General features: G+C 36.1%; 2 protein-coding genes across 2 annotated transcripts in view; one reads left to right on the top strand and one right to left on the bottom strand.

Annotated features, from left to right (window-relative positions):
• The window catches only part of si:ch211-266g18.10 (axoneme-associated protein mst101(2)), a 33,410-nt gene extending 20,314 nt beyond the window's left edge, over positions 1-13,096 (top strand). The window contains exons 43-66 of the mRNA XM_042500757.1: positions 266-334; positions 901-942; positions 1,067-1,114; positions 1,296-1,358; positions 1,444-1,491; positions 1,576-1,623; positions 1,710-1,751; positions 1,830-1,898; positions 2,060-2,107; positions 2,612-2,662; positions 2,774-2,818; positions 5,602-5,646; positions 5,802-5,834; positions 5,965-6,012; positions 6,104-6,166; positions 6,336-6,380; positions 6,550-6,591; positions 7,408-7,455; positions 8,529-8,570; positions 9,149-9,196; positions 10,151-10,192; positions 10,286-10,345; positions 10,422-10,457; positions 10,575-13,096. Coding sequence (XP_042356691.1) covers positions 266-334; positions 901-942; positions 1,067-1,114; positions 1,296-1,358; positions 1,444-1,491; positions 1,576-1,623; positions 1,710-1,751; positions 1,830-1,898; positions 2,060-2,107; positions 2,612-2,662; positions 2,774-2,818; positions 5,602-5,646; positions 5,802-5,834; positions 5,965-6,012; positions 6,104-6,166; positions 6,336-6,380; positions 6,550-6,591; positions 7,408-7,455; positions 8,529-8,570; positions 9,149-9,196; positions 10,151-10,192; positions 10,286-10,345; positions 10,422-10,457; positions 10,575-10,660 — 1,211 coding nt within the window. The 3' untranslated portion in view covers positions 10,661-13,096. The remainder of the gene's footprint in view (positions 1-265; positions 335-900; positions 943-1,066; positions 1,115-1,295; positions 1,359-1,443; positions 1,492-1,575; positions 1,624-1,709; positions 1,752-1,829; positions 1,899-2,059; positions 2,108-2,611; positions 2,663-2,773; positions 2,819-5,601; positions 5,647-5,801; positions 5,835-5,964; positions 6,013-6,103; positions 6,167-6,335; positions 6,381-6,549; positions 6,592-7,407; positions 7,456-8,528; positions 8,571-9,148; positions 9,197-10,150; positions 10,193-10,285; positions 10,346-10,421; positions 10,458-10,574) is intronic.
• A 1,689-nt stretch (positions 13,097-14,785) lies between these two features.
• fabp7a (fatty acid binding protein 7, brain, a) lies at positions 14,786-16,376 on the bottom strand. Its single transcript, XM_042500532.1, has 4 exons — positions 16,244-16,376; positions 15,913-16,085; positions 15,709-15,810; positions 14,786-15,083 (listed from the first exon to the last, which is right to left on the bottom strand). The coding sequence occupies exons 1-4, from the start codon at positions 16,314-16,316 to the stop codon at positions 15,033-15,035; spliced, it is 399 nt and encodes a 132-aa protein (XP_042356466.1). The 5' UTR covers positions 16,317-16,376; the 3' UTR covers positions 14,786-15,032.

Below are 16,376 nucleotides of genomic sequence, written 5' to 3'. Positions count from 1 at the left end.
TTTTGTGTCAACTGACAATTCATTTGTAAAAAAAATAAAATAAATTGAATCTGAGGTTTTTTTTAGCGATTTAAGTGTTTCATAACCTAATATCTCATTGATCTTTTATTAGATCAATCCAGAATTAAAATATACTTAGATACTATACCTATTTTTTGTGTAGCATACACATACAAAATTACATATTCACATGAAGTTTCATATGAAAAACATATATTTATATATACTCAAAAGTTAAGGGCTTTCTTGTGTCATATTTTTCCAGCAGTGGTTCATCACAAGGAGCCCAAGAAGGAACCAAAGGAAAAAGTCAAACCTGAACCTTTAAAAGCAGGTAATGCAAAGACTCGCAGATGATAAAGTCTGATTGCGTACCTAATCGTTTCAGTCAGAGAGGACTGTAAAAATCGCAGAAATCATAGCTGAAACACTGAAAATCCTTCCACCAATGACTTTATACTGCATTTATATCCATGAGGTTAGGCTAAATAGCAGAGGCAGCTCTCCATATGTAATGCAGTGTAGTTCAATAACACCACAAACTTCAGCCTGAAAAATCAGAAGTAATAGGAAGTAGGTTTTCACATGCATGGATTTTGCCTTTCTGCATTGGTGCAAACATAATCATAAGAGGAAAATGGGGGGTCTCACAGTACAAAATGTAAATGAAAGTATAAAAAGAATGTGCAATGTAAATTGTACAGCGATTCACTGTATGTAAGGCGTCATTAGTTTTGGCAAAGTGGACCTAAACCGAGGGTATATAAACACGGTTTATGGCACACACAAATAATGTTCTTTAGAAGAAAAGGGTTAACTCTGCAGATGTTTTTGATGTCAACTCTAAAAGTAACTTATTAAAAGTCAAAGCTCACTTTGTGCCTCCGTTCTTTGACACAGAAGTTCCAAAGGAAAAGGCCAAAGTGGCTCCTGCTAAGAAAGGTAAAACTTTATTAGTAATTAAGTTCTTGATAACGTTTTTATTGTGAAAGATAAACATGATTTATTACTGCAGTGGAATTAAAACTATCCTTCTGTTAGAAACACTTTTGCTTTTGACACACAGATGCTGCTGCTCCTAAGGAAAAGGCCAAACCTGTCATCTTGAAAAAAGGTAAGCGTGGTTGATGTTTTTAATATACATAATATATATATATATATATATATATATATATATATATATATATATATATATATATATATATATATATATATATATATATATCTCAAACCATCTACATCTTGCTGCAATTCAAAAATGAATCAGTATATTATTTCCAAATTTCTGCTCTCAGAACAAGAGGCCAGAAATGCCTCTATAGTAAAACCGAGGGTCAAAATAGTGCCCATGAAAAAAGGTACATTTTCTTCACAGTTTCAGATTTTTCCCCATTTTGCTGATTTGAGTCAATAAAACTAAGCATTTGTATTTTATGTTTTCAGAAGTCAAAGCGCCAAAAGAGAAAGTCAAAGCAGTCTCTGCAAAGACAGGTAGGACATGTTTTAGATATTTCAAACACAAAAATGTGTTTGGTTTTGCATACCAAACGTCATGCATGTATGTGTTTTATTTAGCAGTAGAGGTTCCAAAACAGAAGCCCAAACCAGCTCTGACAAAGAGAGGTGAGACAAATCTTTGTTTTTGGCTTTATCGTCCCAACGTATTATCTTATTTTCAAAAGTGACAAACACGAGATCTCTTTGCACAGAAGCTGCTCCACTCAAGACAAAACCAGCCCCGGTAGTCAAAGGTAAGAGGACAATAATCGGCCTTTGTGTTTAAACAATGAAGCAGTAGATTTTCCTACACATTTGTTTTTTTCTTACAGAGGCACAAGTGCCGCACAAAAATGTCTCTGTAACAAAGGAGAAGGTGAAAGTTGTGCCACTCAAGAAAGGTATGTCTTTTTGCCAGCACACTAACTCTTAATATTTTTCATATGCTCTTTTATTATTCAAAATGCCAACTACTCAGTGTTTATAAGTTTTGAATTTTTAAACGACAACAAAACTGGTGCTTTCAATTATTTATTTTTAATTTTTGTTTACTCTTTTATAGTGCCTGTAACTCCAAAAGAGAAAGTCAAACCAGCACCAACAAAAAAAGGTAGTTACAGTACTTAATGTGGTTTTACCATTCAAACATCATCTAATGATCACCTGTAAATGATTTTCTTGTATATTTACAGTAAGTTAGTGACTGCTAGGTTGCCACTAACTTACTGTACTACTACAAAACTATTGGAAATGCACTGTAATGCAACATAAAGTATACAGAAAGATACTGTAATACTACAAAACAGTCACCTGTCATTTCAATAAGCAAACCAAATAGTGTTTTTATTTAATCAATACATTTCAACTTTAAAAACATTTTTTATGTTATTTTTTTCAATAACATTTTTATTCATATTTTATTACTGCTTTTACTATTTACTGTAATAATATTTACTTATTATTTTGACGGTCTGATTATTAAACAATGCTTGAATTATGTGGTGTCAGGAAAATTTGTGTGTAAGTAAACTACATCAGTTCTCTATTGACATGGACACAAAGTGCTGGAAATCACTACCTTGACTGATATTTTTGTTTTTATTTTTTGCTTTAGAGGCTGACGTTCTCAAGGAGAAGAAGGCCGCACCAGTGACTCCCGCAAAAGGTTTGTTTTTGTGTATAATTTCTTATTTTTAATATGTTGTAGTGATGTTTATGATGTGGTTTCTTACTAAACTGTATACATTAGAATTAATAGGATTGTTTATTTCTCTAGCACCTGTTATCAAAGCAAAACCTAAATCTGCTGAAAAGAAGAAAGGTATGCAGCAGAAGTGTGTCTCTGTAGTGCTTTAGTGGTGCTTAACATGTGGCTAAGGATGAAAACAGTAAAGTTTACAAAATCATCATTGATAATTTCAAAGATGTGGGATAACCTACCCAAAATGTGTTGCTCTCTTTTATATCAAGACTGTTTCTCCACTCCGTTACATATTTCATTTGTTTCAGAATTGATCCCTCTTATGCAGGACAAAAAATGATGATTTAAGTATCAGTACATAGGTAAATAAATTAAGACTGAGATGTGACACTAAATATACAAATATACATATTTTTTTAAAAGTATAAATAAATAAAATAATAATAAAAATTTACAAATAAATTAATTAGTTAATATGAAATTACAAAAAATGCAGGATTAAATAAATGAATATGAAAATAAATAATATAAATACAAGTATAAATAGATCAATAAATATGGAAGTAAAAATTAATAAATATGTAAAAAAAAAATACATGGATGATTTAAAACAGGAATAAATTAACATGCATAAATGAAATAATAATAATAATAATAATAATAAATGAATTCATAAATGCATATTTGAATAAATACAGAAATAAATAGAAGCTGATAATGAAAGTGAACATAGTCTAATTATATATCTACATTTCTGTACAACTACGTGTATATACTGGTTGTATTTCTTTGTCTTGTATGCAATTATTTCAGCATTTATTTATTTCCATGTTTATTTATTCCATGTTTATTTTACAGCCAATTATTTCTTTATTTCTGAAATTCATCTTTTCCAAAGTTATTGTTATTCATATATTTATTTGCAGTTTTCAGTGTTGAATATTACCTTTTTTGTCTACCTGCCACTGTGGCCGGTGGACTTTAAAAAATCTATCAGTCACAACAGATTGCTGTTGTTCTTTTGGCAGGTGAGCAAAGAAAATCTAGCAGAAACGTGCATATTTTACCAGCATTTGGCTTGTGGCTGGTGCTTATTACCAACCCTGGCTGCTTGTCAATTGATCAATTTTCGTCCTCCAAAATCTGCTGTTAGTGCACGTGGACACACCTGCGTGCCGGTCACGCCCTCAAGCTTACCTATAAAGCACCTGTGCTGGTGTATAATCAGGTTGCTTGGTGTCCGGCGGGTACTGAGTGGTGTGTGTGACGGTGTGTGTGTATTCACTCTCGAAAGCCTAAATCTAAAGTAAATCTGAAAGCATGGACTCTGACTTTCAGTGAACCTGTTCTGGTTGAACCCGGTCCGGTTGTTTCCGGTCCGGAGGATACCAGTCTGGTTGATCTGGCTGTCGTGTCGGCATCTCTCTGCCTTGGGTGAACAAAGTAGCTCGTGGTGGTTTGATGCCAAAGTCCCAACGAGCCGTGCTGCGGCTGTAAGGCGCTTGGTGGGGCCCGTGCTGCGCGCAGACTGGCTTCGACTTCCGGTCCATATGGATCGTGGTCTGGTTGATCCTGGTCGAGACGGCAAAGAGAGCTGCACAGACTGCGTACTGCTCGCGGTCGGCAGCTCAGTAGCTGTCGGTGTTGAGTGCAGCGCCAGTCGGCTATCTGCAGCCAGCTCTCCCCTCTCTCTCCCCAAAATGAGGCTGGGGAGGAGTGAACATGTGCGGCTTGTTGGCCAGCAGTCCACAAGTCAAACAGACAAACTTACATGCATTTTTTACTTGTGTTTGCACTCCAGCTCAAAGTATTTTACATAATTTCATTACAAAAGTTACACCTAAAGCCATTAATAGGCTGCAACAATGTTTCAGTCTACTTCATCAACAGAAAATACAAAAGGTCAAGATTTATCAAACTTGGTGTCTTTCAGTAGGGAAGCCAGTAGACAGCAAAACTGTCTTAAATTGAGCTCCATGCACCTGAATTTATCCCGCAAACCTGTTTTAAATCTGGTCATGTGCCTCCTTGATTTTAAAGGGTGTATGAAAACATAAAAAAGCATACTACTATAGGCCTATATCTCAGCATTTTGTTCATTTAAGAAAGTTTTTTTTTTCAAGATGTGAACTTAAAAGAATATCTAAGATAAGTGCATGGTGAAGACCTAAGTACGTTCACAGAGCCTTCACTCTGCTGAACTGCTCACCTTGTTGCATTAGGTGCAAAGTCCCCCAAATATTTTTGTTATTCAATTAGTGTACATTTGAAAATATTCACCATTGTGTCACAAATTAAGCTCATGGGTAGCACTGTCTCATCACGCTGTGTCTCAAAGAGTTCCCCGTATGTATGGAATAAATAATAGAGTGGAGAAAGAGTCTCGCTGAGATAGAGAGCATGAGGTTACATTGTAACCTTGATTCTCTGAGTAAAGAGACTCTCTCCAGCTTTTAGACCAGAGACAGTTCTGATCATAGTATCTGTGATTACATGCCATTGATAACTTTCTAGGTGAATCTTGGGGCCAGGCAAGTGTCTTAAAGAAGTATCTTTGTAGCCTAACAGCAGGGGGTCAATCCCCATACGTACAGAATATGTTACAGAGTGGAGAGATGGTCTGTAACCTTGGTTCTTTGAGTGAAAAGCCAACACAATGTCATTACGTTACATTAGTGTTGTCATTTGAAAACTGATGTTACTCAACTTCATTTTAATAGGTACGTGCTTCACTATAAACTGAGACTATGAGCTGATAACTTGATATTTTGGGGTTTGCATGTTCTTTACCGCAGATATTATATGCTTTATCTAAACTGCATTGCATAAGTGTGAAAAGCTTTCAAGGCTTGAAACTTTTCAGATAGTTATTATGACATTTTCCCTTGTTTCCTTTAATGTAGAAGCTGCCGTGAAAGAAAAGGCAAAGCCAAAAATCTCACAGAAAGGTGCTGAGTAATTGTACTTTCTATCTCATAATATTTTAGAAAATTTAGTGTGAGTGCATTTTTCAATTTTCACCATGTTGTGGCAAGGGAGGATGCAATTGCTTATCAAAAGGCAATAATCGTCTGGCCAATGTTATTTTTTTCTTTCTCTTTAGAACCAGAGGCCAAGCCAGTTCTTGCCAAAAAAGGTAAAATATAAAATCCATCATTTCTAGGCAAAACAACCCGATCTCACTCCGATCTCACATTCTCACTCCTGGGAGTGAGAATGTGTTTGGCAAAACTATCCTTAAAACAAATTATGTTCATTACACTCAGCACCTGAGGTTACAAAGGCGAAGCCTAAGCCAGCTCATGAAAAGAAAGGTAAATGTTTAATTAAAACAAAACCGCAATTCACAGACAAGATATAGTATGTTATATTATGAATATTCACATTTTTTTCCATCTGAATTAGCTCCTTCTAAAACAGAGGCTGAAACAAAGAAGGAAAAGATCAAACCAGCCTTAAAGAAGAAAGGTAGCCTGCCTCAAAATCATCTGCCTGTAGATGATTTTCTGGGATTGTAACTTTAAAAAACAATTGGTATCCTGTTAAATGCTAATTATGCACTGTAGTGTGACTAAGGTAACCATAATCAGTCTAGATGGCTACTTACTAAGTATTAAAAATGCTCACATTCTTATAGAGCCCAAAGTTGCAGAGGACAAAGTCAAACCAACTGTTGAAAAAGGTACAAAAACAACATTTACTTCACACATTGTCATGTTTGGTGACAAATATATTAACTGAATATTTAAAAAAAACAACAAAAAACAGCTCTTTTTGTCATTCTGTCGTTTCACTTTAATGTGATGTAATTAAGCAATTAATAAAAATGTATTAATTGCATTTTCTCCCAGCATTGTCGAGGAAAAAGGCCAAACCAGTCCATGTTAAGAAAGGTACAATAGCAGTGCAATAGGAGTAATCTATATAACAATTGTATGTGATTGTGATTACAGCGAGTCATAAAATGTAGGTCACTCCATTCTGTAAAAGCTTTGATTGGATTGTTCAGGAGCAAAACAAGCATTTTGCCTGTGAGATCAACAATAAATCAACATTATGCACAGGAAATTGAGATTGATTTCTTTGCAGCAGCTCCATAGGCAAACAGCTGTTTTTATACAATGATCCTGAGAAATACTGTATGCATGTTTAAACTGGTATAGTTGGTAGATTCTCAAAGCACTGCATATTTTGTTCAGCTTTTATAATTCACCTCTTAACTTTGACAATAAAGAGCTGAGATTCCAAAGCAAAGGCTATCCGACACACTAAACATTAACAACGTGCTGTAAATGTTGAAATGTGTGAAACACAACGCTTCTTGCCCTTTGCTCTACAGCGGAAGATTACAACTAAAATAAAACATGCAGAGAATATTAAGCAGGTATTGCACAGAGCCAGACACATAAAAAGTGGACAAACCTACACAAGTAAAGTGGTTTTCCCAGAGAGCACTTTTTTCTTTTTTCAAAAAAGCCCCCAAAAATGAACATATCCATATGTTGAACTTTGTAACACTAATCGCAGCTTTCCAGTTGTGGATTCCTCATGCTGTTCCAGCTGTTTTGTGCTTGTAGTCAGTCAGCTGTGTTGTGGTGATGCTGTGGCTCAAGCTGCAATATGCATCGTTGGAAATTGAACTAATTGTGGCTTCCGCTCAAGTTCTTTTTCCCAGTTGCTCAAGTCTGACCTCCGTTTCCCTTTTGCAGAACTGGAGACTCCTAAAGAGAAGGACAAACTGGCTGCAGTGAAGAAAGGTACCGTGACAATTACTTTAAAGACCACCACTCTGCCCTACAAATGCTAAACAGCTGTCACTACAATTTGGTCAAAAGTGGTCAAAACAAAATCTGCAAGACTACATAATCTGGCAGTGAAAACACTTAACTTCTGAAATGCTCCCATGGTATGTTGCTATGCGGCAGATGCAACAAAACCTTGATGCAGCTGTGTCGAGTCCCAGCTCCCTTACATTTAAGATAGTGGCTAATATAACAAAAACGGAGACTAATTCATCTCGTAGCGTGCCTAACTTTATTGGATCATAAGATATCAGATATGGAACTGATCTTCAGATGCTCTGATTTAAAATGAGAACCAAACTTTACGATGAATATTAGTTTGAGCCATGATTAAGGCCAAAATTTGGTCTGCAGCAGTCAGTGAGGCTTTTATTTTAAGCAGAGCTGAATTCTGGAAGACTTGTGGCCCCTTCTGGTTGGTTAAGAGGAGAGGAGTCTGCAGGTTTTTTAATAATTGTCAATCACTGCAACCAGTTGACATTCTTACTGTCATAAATGTGCACACAATATATGAGGCTGGTTGGTCCAGTAGTTTGCGAGATTAGCTGTGGACTGACGAATACACACATGCAAACTACACATACACACTCAACCAAATGCATGATCCTCTCTTACGCCTGGCACAGTTAATAAACAGTTTTCCTCATACTAGATATTTAATTGTAGTTACTGCACTGCACTGCCTAAGCAATGTAAAGGCAAATCATTGATCATGGTTTTTAGGCATGAAAAATACTTTATGAATACCTGTTGCATAAATGCATTACCAATTCTCTACCTGTAACACATTTTTTTCTGGAGAGTCAAAACACTTTTTAAGCCACTTTTCTCAGTTTCAGTGTTGGCGTAGTTACTGCGCTTAGCCTTTGTAGGGCAGCATTATTTAGATCAATTTATTATGGAACAAAGATACTGAGTCAAGGTTCTATAGAATATTATAAATGCTTCAACTTTACTGCCAGAAATACTTCCACTCATAGAAGAATTGTGAATATCTATCATATTGCATTTTCTTCCTGATGAAACAGCTATTTCTAAGGAAAAGACCAAACCAGTCCGTGTGAAGAAAGGTACATTTGTAGTGCTTCAGTAGAGGCAGCACTTCATGTAACCATGTCATTCATGGTAATCTGATTACAATGTGTAACCTGAAGGCTGAGAATATTTTCCTGCTGAATGTGAAAGTGAATCCTTTATAGAAAACATCCAAATTACGATTGGGTTTTTATTCAGCAAGACAATACTCTGTTACAGATTTATAGACAATAATTTACAGGAGCCACAGTCCATTTTTTTGTCTATAAATCATACGCTTATAGAGAGCAAGTGTATAGTTTAACAGTATATCCCTGTGGCTTACTGGACTTGCATGCAAATTGTCATAACAACCCAAATCCTATGGGGCAATAGGCATGCATTTTTATAACAACAAGTTTGAAGTAAATGAGCCACAGCAAACATCAATGCCATCCTGTAACCAGTAAAACATGAATATATGCTGCACTGGCTGACACAAAATAAGCCCCCTTCACATTCACCGAGGGTTAAAATAAAACAATTTTTTTCTTCGTAGCTGATAATGAAACTATGTTTTTGTCAATTGTCAATGCTCTTGCCTATGTGTGTTTGTTTCATATTTGTGAAACAGAGCCGGAAGTTTTAAAAGAAAAGGTCAAACCGACTGCAGCAAAGAAAGGTACTGCATATAACCATCTTTTAATTTGATTCCATCAGTAAATCTACGCTGTTCAAGTCAAAACACTTGATTTGTCCCTGAGGGGCAATTTGCAGAAGCGCATAGAGTGGAAGAAGAAAAGCTGAAGATAATACTAGTGCAAAAATAAGCTGTACACATTGATAAATTAGTGACATGAAAATTATAATAGTGTGATAAAGTAGTATACATTTGTTAAAACAAAAGAAACAAAAAAACGTATCTTAATTTGGTAATAAACTGACTGTGATCAGACACAGTAGTTAACAGTACACCTACGACTGTACACTGTAGACCTGGGTTATTGACTGAAAGCTAAAGGTATAGTGTACAATCAATATTGAACATTGACATCATCAAATCAGCAAAAAGTTGGAGTGAAATTTATATTTAAAAAATACCATCAGCAGTTGTAGTAACACAGTTTGGATCTTTTACTAATAATAGTTATTGATCTTGTGTTGCTATTTACAGAAACTGCAGCAAATTTTTTACAAAATTTTTGTAGTTACGCTGATGACATGCTGCTACATATTTCACTTATGCTTGACAATGACAATGCCCTGAGTTCCCTGACTACTGGGATGGCAGTAAAAATTAGATAAGCAAAAACTTTTTGAAACTAAACAAAAATAAAACTGAGGCACTCTTTGTTAGTCCCAAAGCTGAAAGAGATCTACTCTCTCACAACCTTGTGCATGTGGCTCCAGAGATGAAATCTGGAGTAACATGCATGGGCATTTTTTTAGATCCAGAGTTTAATTTTACTTTACACATAAAAGGTGGACAAAACAGCTTTTTATTACATAAGAAACATCGCCAAGGCACAGCCGTTCTTACCATATAAAGATGCTGAAAAACTTGTGAGGTACTTTGAGCTGCACCCCTTCACGTGAAATGTGCTCTCTAAAATAAAGTTTATGATTATTTTTACAGAAGACAGAGTTCTTAAAGAGATACAGCCATCAGCAAAGAAAGGTATTTGTTAAGCATCTAAATTCTGTCTGTTTAATTACATCACTGGAGCCTTGCCTGATTTATGCCTTTTTAAAAATCCTCTCTTTCTTGCAGAAAAACCTGCTGAGAAGAAAGTTGCTAAAGAGGAAAAAGTAAAAGAGGGGAAAATAAAAGGTACTGTTTAGCAGTAATTTAAGATAATATAACACTGTATTGTTTTATGGGTAACATTGTGTTCTGTGTTTGATAGAAGAGCCGTCTGTCTCGGACAGCTTTCAGATGGAAGGTGAGCACAAACTCTCCCCTCATAACTGAAATATCACACACGCGTGCAAATTACACTGAATGCCAGAGAGAGGCGAGGAACATAGTGTACTGAACTGTACTTTACTGTCCACCACAGAAGAGCTGCCCTACTTCCAGTGTTTCTTTGTGGACGAGGACGAGGCCCAGTTTCCTTTCTACGCCTTCTCACCGCTGCAGATCTGAAGCTTCAGTCTGAGTTTTACATTTTAGTCAATTTTACTGATAACGACAAGGTCACATCGCGCCCCGCACTGCTGAAACGCAGCCTGCTGTTCACTGTTGGACAGCAGAGGATGATGGGTGATTTTAAAAGATGGACCGATTTTATTTTACTTCCAGTTTTGGTTGAGCTCTCGTTCCAAATACATGCAGCCAGTGTCATTCCTTTCCATTTTTTTAATTTATTTTAAAAAAAATTGTGTTTATTTGTCATAAATTTGAAAGGTGGATATCGTAAGAATGATGGAACAATGTAGTATAATACCTCCTGTGGATCATTTATATAGATCACAGAAACACATGCAAATATATATGATTTTTTTTTTCTTTAAGAAGGAACATAGTTTTGTAAACAGGGTACAAAAATGGCCACGATTGTAGATTCAAGGCAGATGGGTTCAATTCCCACATTTACTTGAAAAGTGGTTTGTACATTACATACACTTCGATACATTTTTATGCACCATCATCAGTGCAGTTTTAGCTTTTTCCTTCATTAGATTGTAGATGGCAATTTTTTTATGCTCAACCTATCTGTATTTTAAAGCCCTACAATCAAAAGTTGAGCATTTATACTGTTTGTGCATATTTTCATGATTCTTTCAGTCTTTTATTTCTTATACATATTCCTCTGTTTAATGAAAGTTTTTTTCTTTTTTTTTCTATTTATGCTATCTTTCAAAAGGAATGACCACACACTGTATACAAGAGCTCCCAAACATACTCATAAACCCTTTAAAGTCTTATTAAACTACCTACGTGTGCACCAGCTCTTCATTTTGACATTGGTGCTAAAAACAAGCTTTGCCCGCACTGTTTGAACAGGGTTTGAGCATCAGATTCATTCATAACTGGATGACATTTTGGAAATTATTTTTCCTGCTGCTTCCAAATCTTTTACATTTGAATTTGATGCATCTTGTTTTAGTCACTGAGAGGGCGACTAAGTCTTTTCTTGCACTGTTATTGAGCAAGCTGGAACATTAAAAATAGGGCACATGAGATGGATTATTTTTGTCAGTCAGCAGGGATTTGGATTCCTTGATAGACCAAAAACACACTCTTACTAACGTTGGTCAGTGGCTGTTGTAATTTTTTAGTAACCTTTTGAATAAGTTCTTACAAAAGAGACGGAGAACATCATGAGGAAAATCGTTCCAAGTTAAAGTCTTTTATAGTGTCATCTATTTTATTTTTAACATATAACATATGAATGCATATCTCATATCACGTCTGATTAACTGTGCTAAAACAGACAGTAGTCGTATGACAGTTTATGAATATCCTGTGCATGTGACGCACAGTGTGAGTGATGATTTAAGATGGATTTCAAGTCACATATTTGAAATCTCTGAAAAATGACAGGAGATGAGGACAGAGAGCTGTGAGAATCGGCTCGTCTGCAGGTTTATTTGACAACCTGAAAGTGGTCGTTGACATTGTTACGTTGAAGCGTAGCATTAAAATGAAACATGTACATCTTTGATTATATACGCACGACGTGTTATCGCACTCTAAATGGATGCAGAGGGCGTCACGTGTTTGTGCCGATGATCTCAGATGCAAACTGGTACATTATTTCTCAGTTTGTAACAGCTGTTGTTTATGTATGGCTCTTTACATTTTGCTCCATATGCTGCGTAGAAGACAGTTATTACAGCTTGTGACACTAATCCCAAATTTAATCAAAAGTAAATCCACTTATCTTTTTTATCAGAATAATAGAAAGAGTCTTTATTTGTCCATAAATGGCGCATAAGACCCTGTGCAGCTCACAGAGAGCTCAGGCTCCAATAACAGTGACAGCTGCAGTTTTAATGGTGATGCTCCACTACCACTAATGTTTTCTTCCCAAAATGACAAAACACTGTCTCTGAATGTTTTTGATCTATTGGGTTTTAGTAAAGACATTTTGATTTGTGGGGACAAAAGATGAATATTTGTTTCAGTTGTTTTAACCAAATCACATCTAAAGATTCACTTTAAACATGTGCAATATATACATTAATTATCTCAGTGATCAAAGCACTGTATGTTTGTCTGACAGAAATGTGCATGATGTGTTTGTGTGTTTTTTGTTTTATGCCCACAAATGTTTTGTGACATTTTTCCCAGCTTTAAGAACGCCAACACTAAGTACTTGAACTTGTGAATTATTTGATACCAATAACTCATGTTGTCCCACAGTGGTGTTGCTAACAAGTACAAGTATCAAACCATTCATATTTTTAAAATAATCTTTGTAAATAGTTTAAGAAATGGAAGAGAGAGTTTTAACCCCTGAGCCATTACTACTGAAACTGCTTTTTAACTGCAGTTAAATTCACATTATGTACCGATTATTATATTTTCTTCATGCTTGTGAATAGAAGCAATTTGACATTAAAACTCAGCAATGTATGTGTTTCTTCTTGGCTTTCTCTAGTTTCTCTTGTTTAAAAAGAACAGTTTTTTAGAATAATTAAGAAGAAAAGATGATGTCCTGTTTGTATGAAAGTCCATGATCAGACTCTTTGAAAAATCAAAGTAATAAATACTAAACAGCTTTACAAATGTACAAGAATTTACACACTATAAAATGATAAATATATCACAAAATTCTTGATTTTGTTTATTCAATCAGTTATTTGGTTATATTTCCTTTTTTTCATTGTCCAAAAATGTTATTGTTAGAAATGTTAAATGTTTTTCAAAGCCATCTCTAAACTTGTTTGTGTGGTGGAGAATTTTAAATTTAAAAAAAACAAAAACACATTTTAATATAACATATTTAATTTTGCCTTAAATCGGCCACATTTTCAGATATTACTCCATAAACAATATGCTTTAAAAAGCTCAGTGTGTTTAATGTCTCATGTAATTTTAACCCCCAAATTTCCAGAAATTTTGACTTTTAAATGAAATGAGAACCAGTTTCATCAGTGGAAACCTTGATGATATGTATGTTTGAATGGAAATGAGTGAAACAAACTGAAGGGGCTGTACAGTCAACGGTGAGATCTTCACACTGTATTTCCCTAATGAGGCCGTAGGGGGGTCACTAAAGGCCAGTTTAGACCGCTGACACAGATTCAACACAAAGAGGAAACTCCCTCCGCTCTCCTGGGAAGCTCCTCAGAACAGAAGAAGCTACTAAACTATTATCTCTCACTGTTTCTCCAACATGGACACATTAATCTCCCTTTTTTTCGACCCTCTCAGAGTGAATATTGTTACATAAACTCGTCTGAGCTTGTTACTGTTTTCACCCCAAATACTTATGCAAATTTGCCTGTTTTTTGTGAGAATAGGGGCAAATTTTGGCAAACTATAACTGGAGTGATTTAGATTGAGATTAATTCAGAGAGCAACAGCCGAATAAGTTCCACTCCAGTTACCATGGTTTCTTTGTGTCGCATGCTATTCAGAGGTGGCCAAAATCTTGGCAGCCTGTGCGTTGGGATGAGAAGAATGGCCACTTGTAGTCGCAGTGTTCAGGACGCAGGACACAGGCTCACACGGCAGGACAGGGAGGCTTTGAAGAGGCTTTTTAAAATGTGGGAAAGGTGGAGGATAGATGAGGCAACTTTAAAATAAAGATGAGCTTTAAAGAGATCACAGAGGTTTACTCTCAGACTCTAATTTTAGATTAGAACTACTATCCGTACAATATTGGATTGACACGTCTTGCACAGTGTCCTCTTTCCGCCTGTCATCTGCTGTGCCAGCATTCAATCACGGTTGGTCCACACACCATCGAATGATGCCTCTACGTAATGACACCACAACTAAAACCGGATTATCCCGAGGCGGGTGACATCAGCACCCCCACCCCCCTCCGGCTCCAAGTCCTCTCTGACCATCTGGGGGTTACTAGAGGACATTCATTCCCATGAGTTCAATGGTCACACTGGGCCGCACCGTCACCCTGCAGCTGTCACCTGGAACTGACCCATCACAGGGAGAGCACTGTTCCCACAACTTAAGAGACGACACATTTCAAAAGAAATGTGGAACTGCATTTAAAGTTGCACGAAAAAGAGAGCTCTGTTGAGATAAAGTGATGAAGCTTTATCACTTTTACAAACTGAAAAGTCTGAGGCGTTAAGATTTAGTCAAGTCAGTTTATTTTTCCCTTTTTTTTTCACATGTGATGAAACAGTTTTAGGCCCTTCACAGTCTGAATTTCTTACAAAAGATCTTATAAAAGATTTCCCAAAATATTTATCTCATGTTACAAAAGCAAATCAAGTGCAAATTATTGTAAAAAAAAAAAAAAAAAAAAAGATGTTAAAAAAGGAGAACACCTTGTTGATTTTGCAGTGCAGGGATGATTTGCTCATTCAAGTGGGGAAAGTTAGGCTTTCTCGTATGTGCGGACCGCCTCGACTCCTTCAAAAGATAAAGTCTGTGAAGCAGAAAAGAGAAAAGGTCTTTTATTACTTGATGCAAATGAACACTTATATGTGTTTTTTTAAGGCAAGGTCTAAAAATCATTCACACTTTGAGTCCTCTGACAGCAAAGGTAAGGGCAGTTCAGGTTATTTGTAGCCTGTGGCACATTTCAACAGGGTAATTACGTCACCTTATTTATAATGCAAATGGCTCCATAAACTAAGCTTGGAAAATTACTTTGATTTGTTTCAAAAACATGGGAGGAAAGCAATAAGCAACTAAACAAGACATGGTCAAAAGAAATAGTAAAAAATAAAAATAAAAAATAAATTCAAAAGTGACAAAATAACCCCCAGAATGCTTATTTATTTATGTTTGTTTGGTTTTTTTAACATAATTGTAACATTAAAATCATAGTAATCATTAAAAAATTTTGCTGGACATTTTTTTATCCCAACTAATTTTGAGGTCATTTTCTTTCCAACTTGTACTATTTTTTTAAATTTGTGGGACATTTGCCAAGTTGGTCATTTCTTTTTTATGCCCATGTTTTCAAAGGGTCAAACAGCTTTAGAGAGGCATCTGAACACAGAAAAAGAAAACTGATGTCAAGCCTGGTTTCAGAGGGTTCAATTTACCGCCACCATCTTCCCATCCTTGATTTCTCTGACAAATTTGGTCTCCTTGCCGTCCCACTTCTGCACCTGCACAAGTTTGTCTCCCTCCATGGTGAAGGTGGACTGCAAATACAAGCACAGTGTAATTTAAACCATCTCAAGTCAAGCAAGAGCAGCACATGTTGCAGTGAAGATTACACAAGCCTGACTTTTCACTCAGCTTACTTTGACGTGTCGGTCATCAGGTGTGACCTCGTCAAACTCCTCTCCGAGTTTGGAGGAGATCTCAGTGTTCTTGAAGGTGCTCGTGGTTTTCACCACCACTTTGTCCCCATCCTGGCTGATCACTACTGTGGGTTTGGTGACGTTGCCCACTTGTCTTGTGGCAAAACTAACACCTGTCAAAATAGTAAGCAATGCATTATGCTGGACAAGTCAAGACAGTAACAGCTTTTTACTCATTTTCAGTACTTAAAGAATAAACACATGAGCAAAAAAACTACATACAACATTTCTAAAAGTATCCCCGTTCCAAGGACAAAATAAATAATCTTACCAAGTGCCTTCATGTATTCATCAAAGTTCTGGCTGTCCACCAGTTTCCATGTTGCACAGAAAGCATCAACCATTTTTGAAGATGTTATTGGTCCAGTTCAGTCAAACTGTCAGACAGCCTCGGTTCTCCGTGC

Source organism: Plectropomus leopardus, chromosome 14, assembly GCF_008729295.1.
Source record: "Plectropomus leopardus isolate mb chromosome 14, YSFRI_Pleo_2.0, whole genome shotgun sequence".
Taxonomy (NCBI): domain Eukaryota; kingdom Metazoa; phylum Chordata; class Actinopteri; order Perciformes; family Serranidae; genus Plectropomus; species Plectropomus leopardus.
The sequence above is the reverse complement of the archived record's forward strand: the minus strand, read 5'-3'. Positions and strand labels throughout refer to the sequence as shown.

Coding starts and splice junctions, on each gene's coding strand:
- fabp7a (XM_042500532.1), bottom strand. CDS start 16,316: ATGGTTGATGCTTTCTGTGCAACATGGAAACTGGTGGACAGCCAGAAC. Junction 15,811..15,912: donor CTGATGACCGACACGTCAAA/GTAAGCTGAGTG, acceptor TTGTATTTGCAG/TCCACCTTCACCATGGAGGG. Junction 15,084..15,708: donor AGGATGGGAAGATGGTGGCG/GTAAATTGAACC, acceptor TCTGCTTCACAG/ACTTTATCTTTTGAAGGAGT.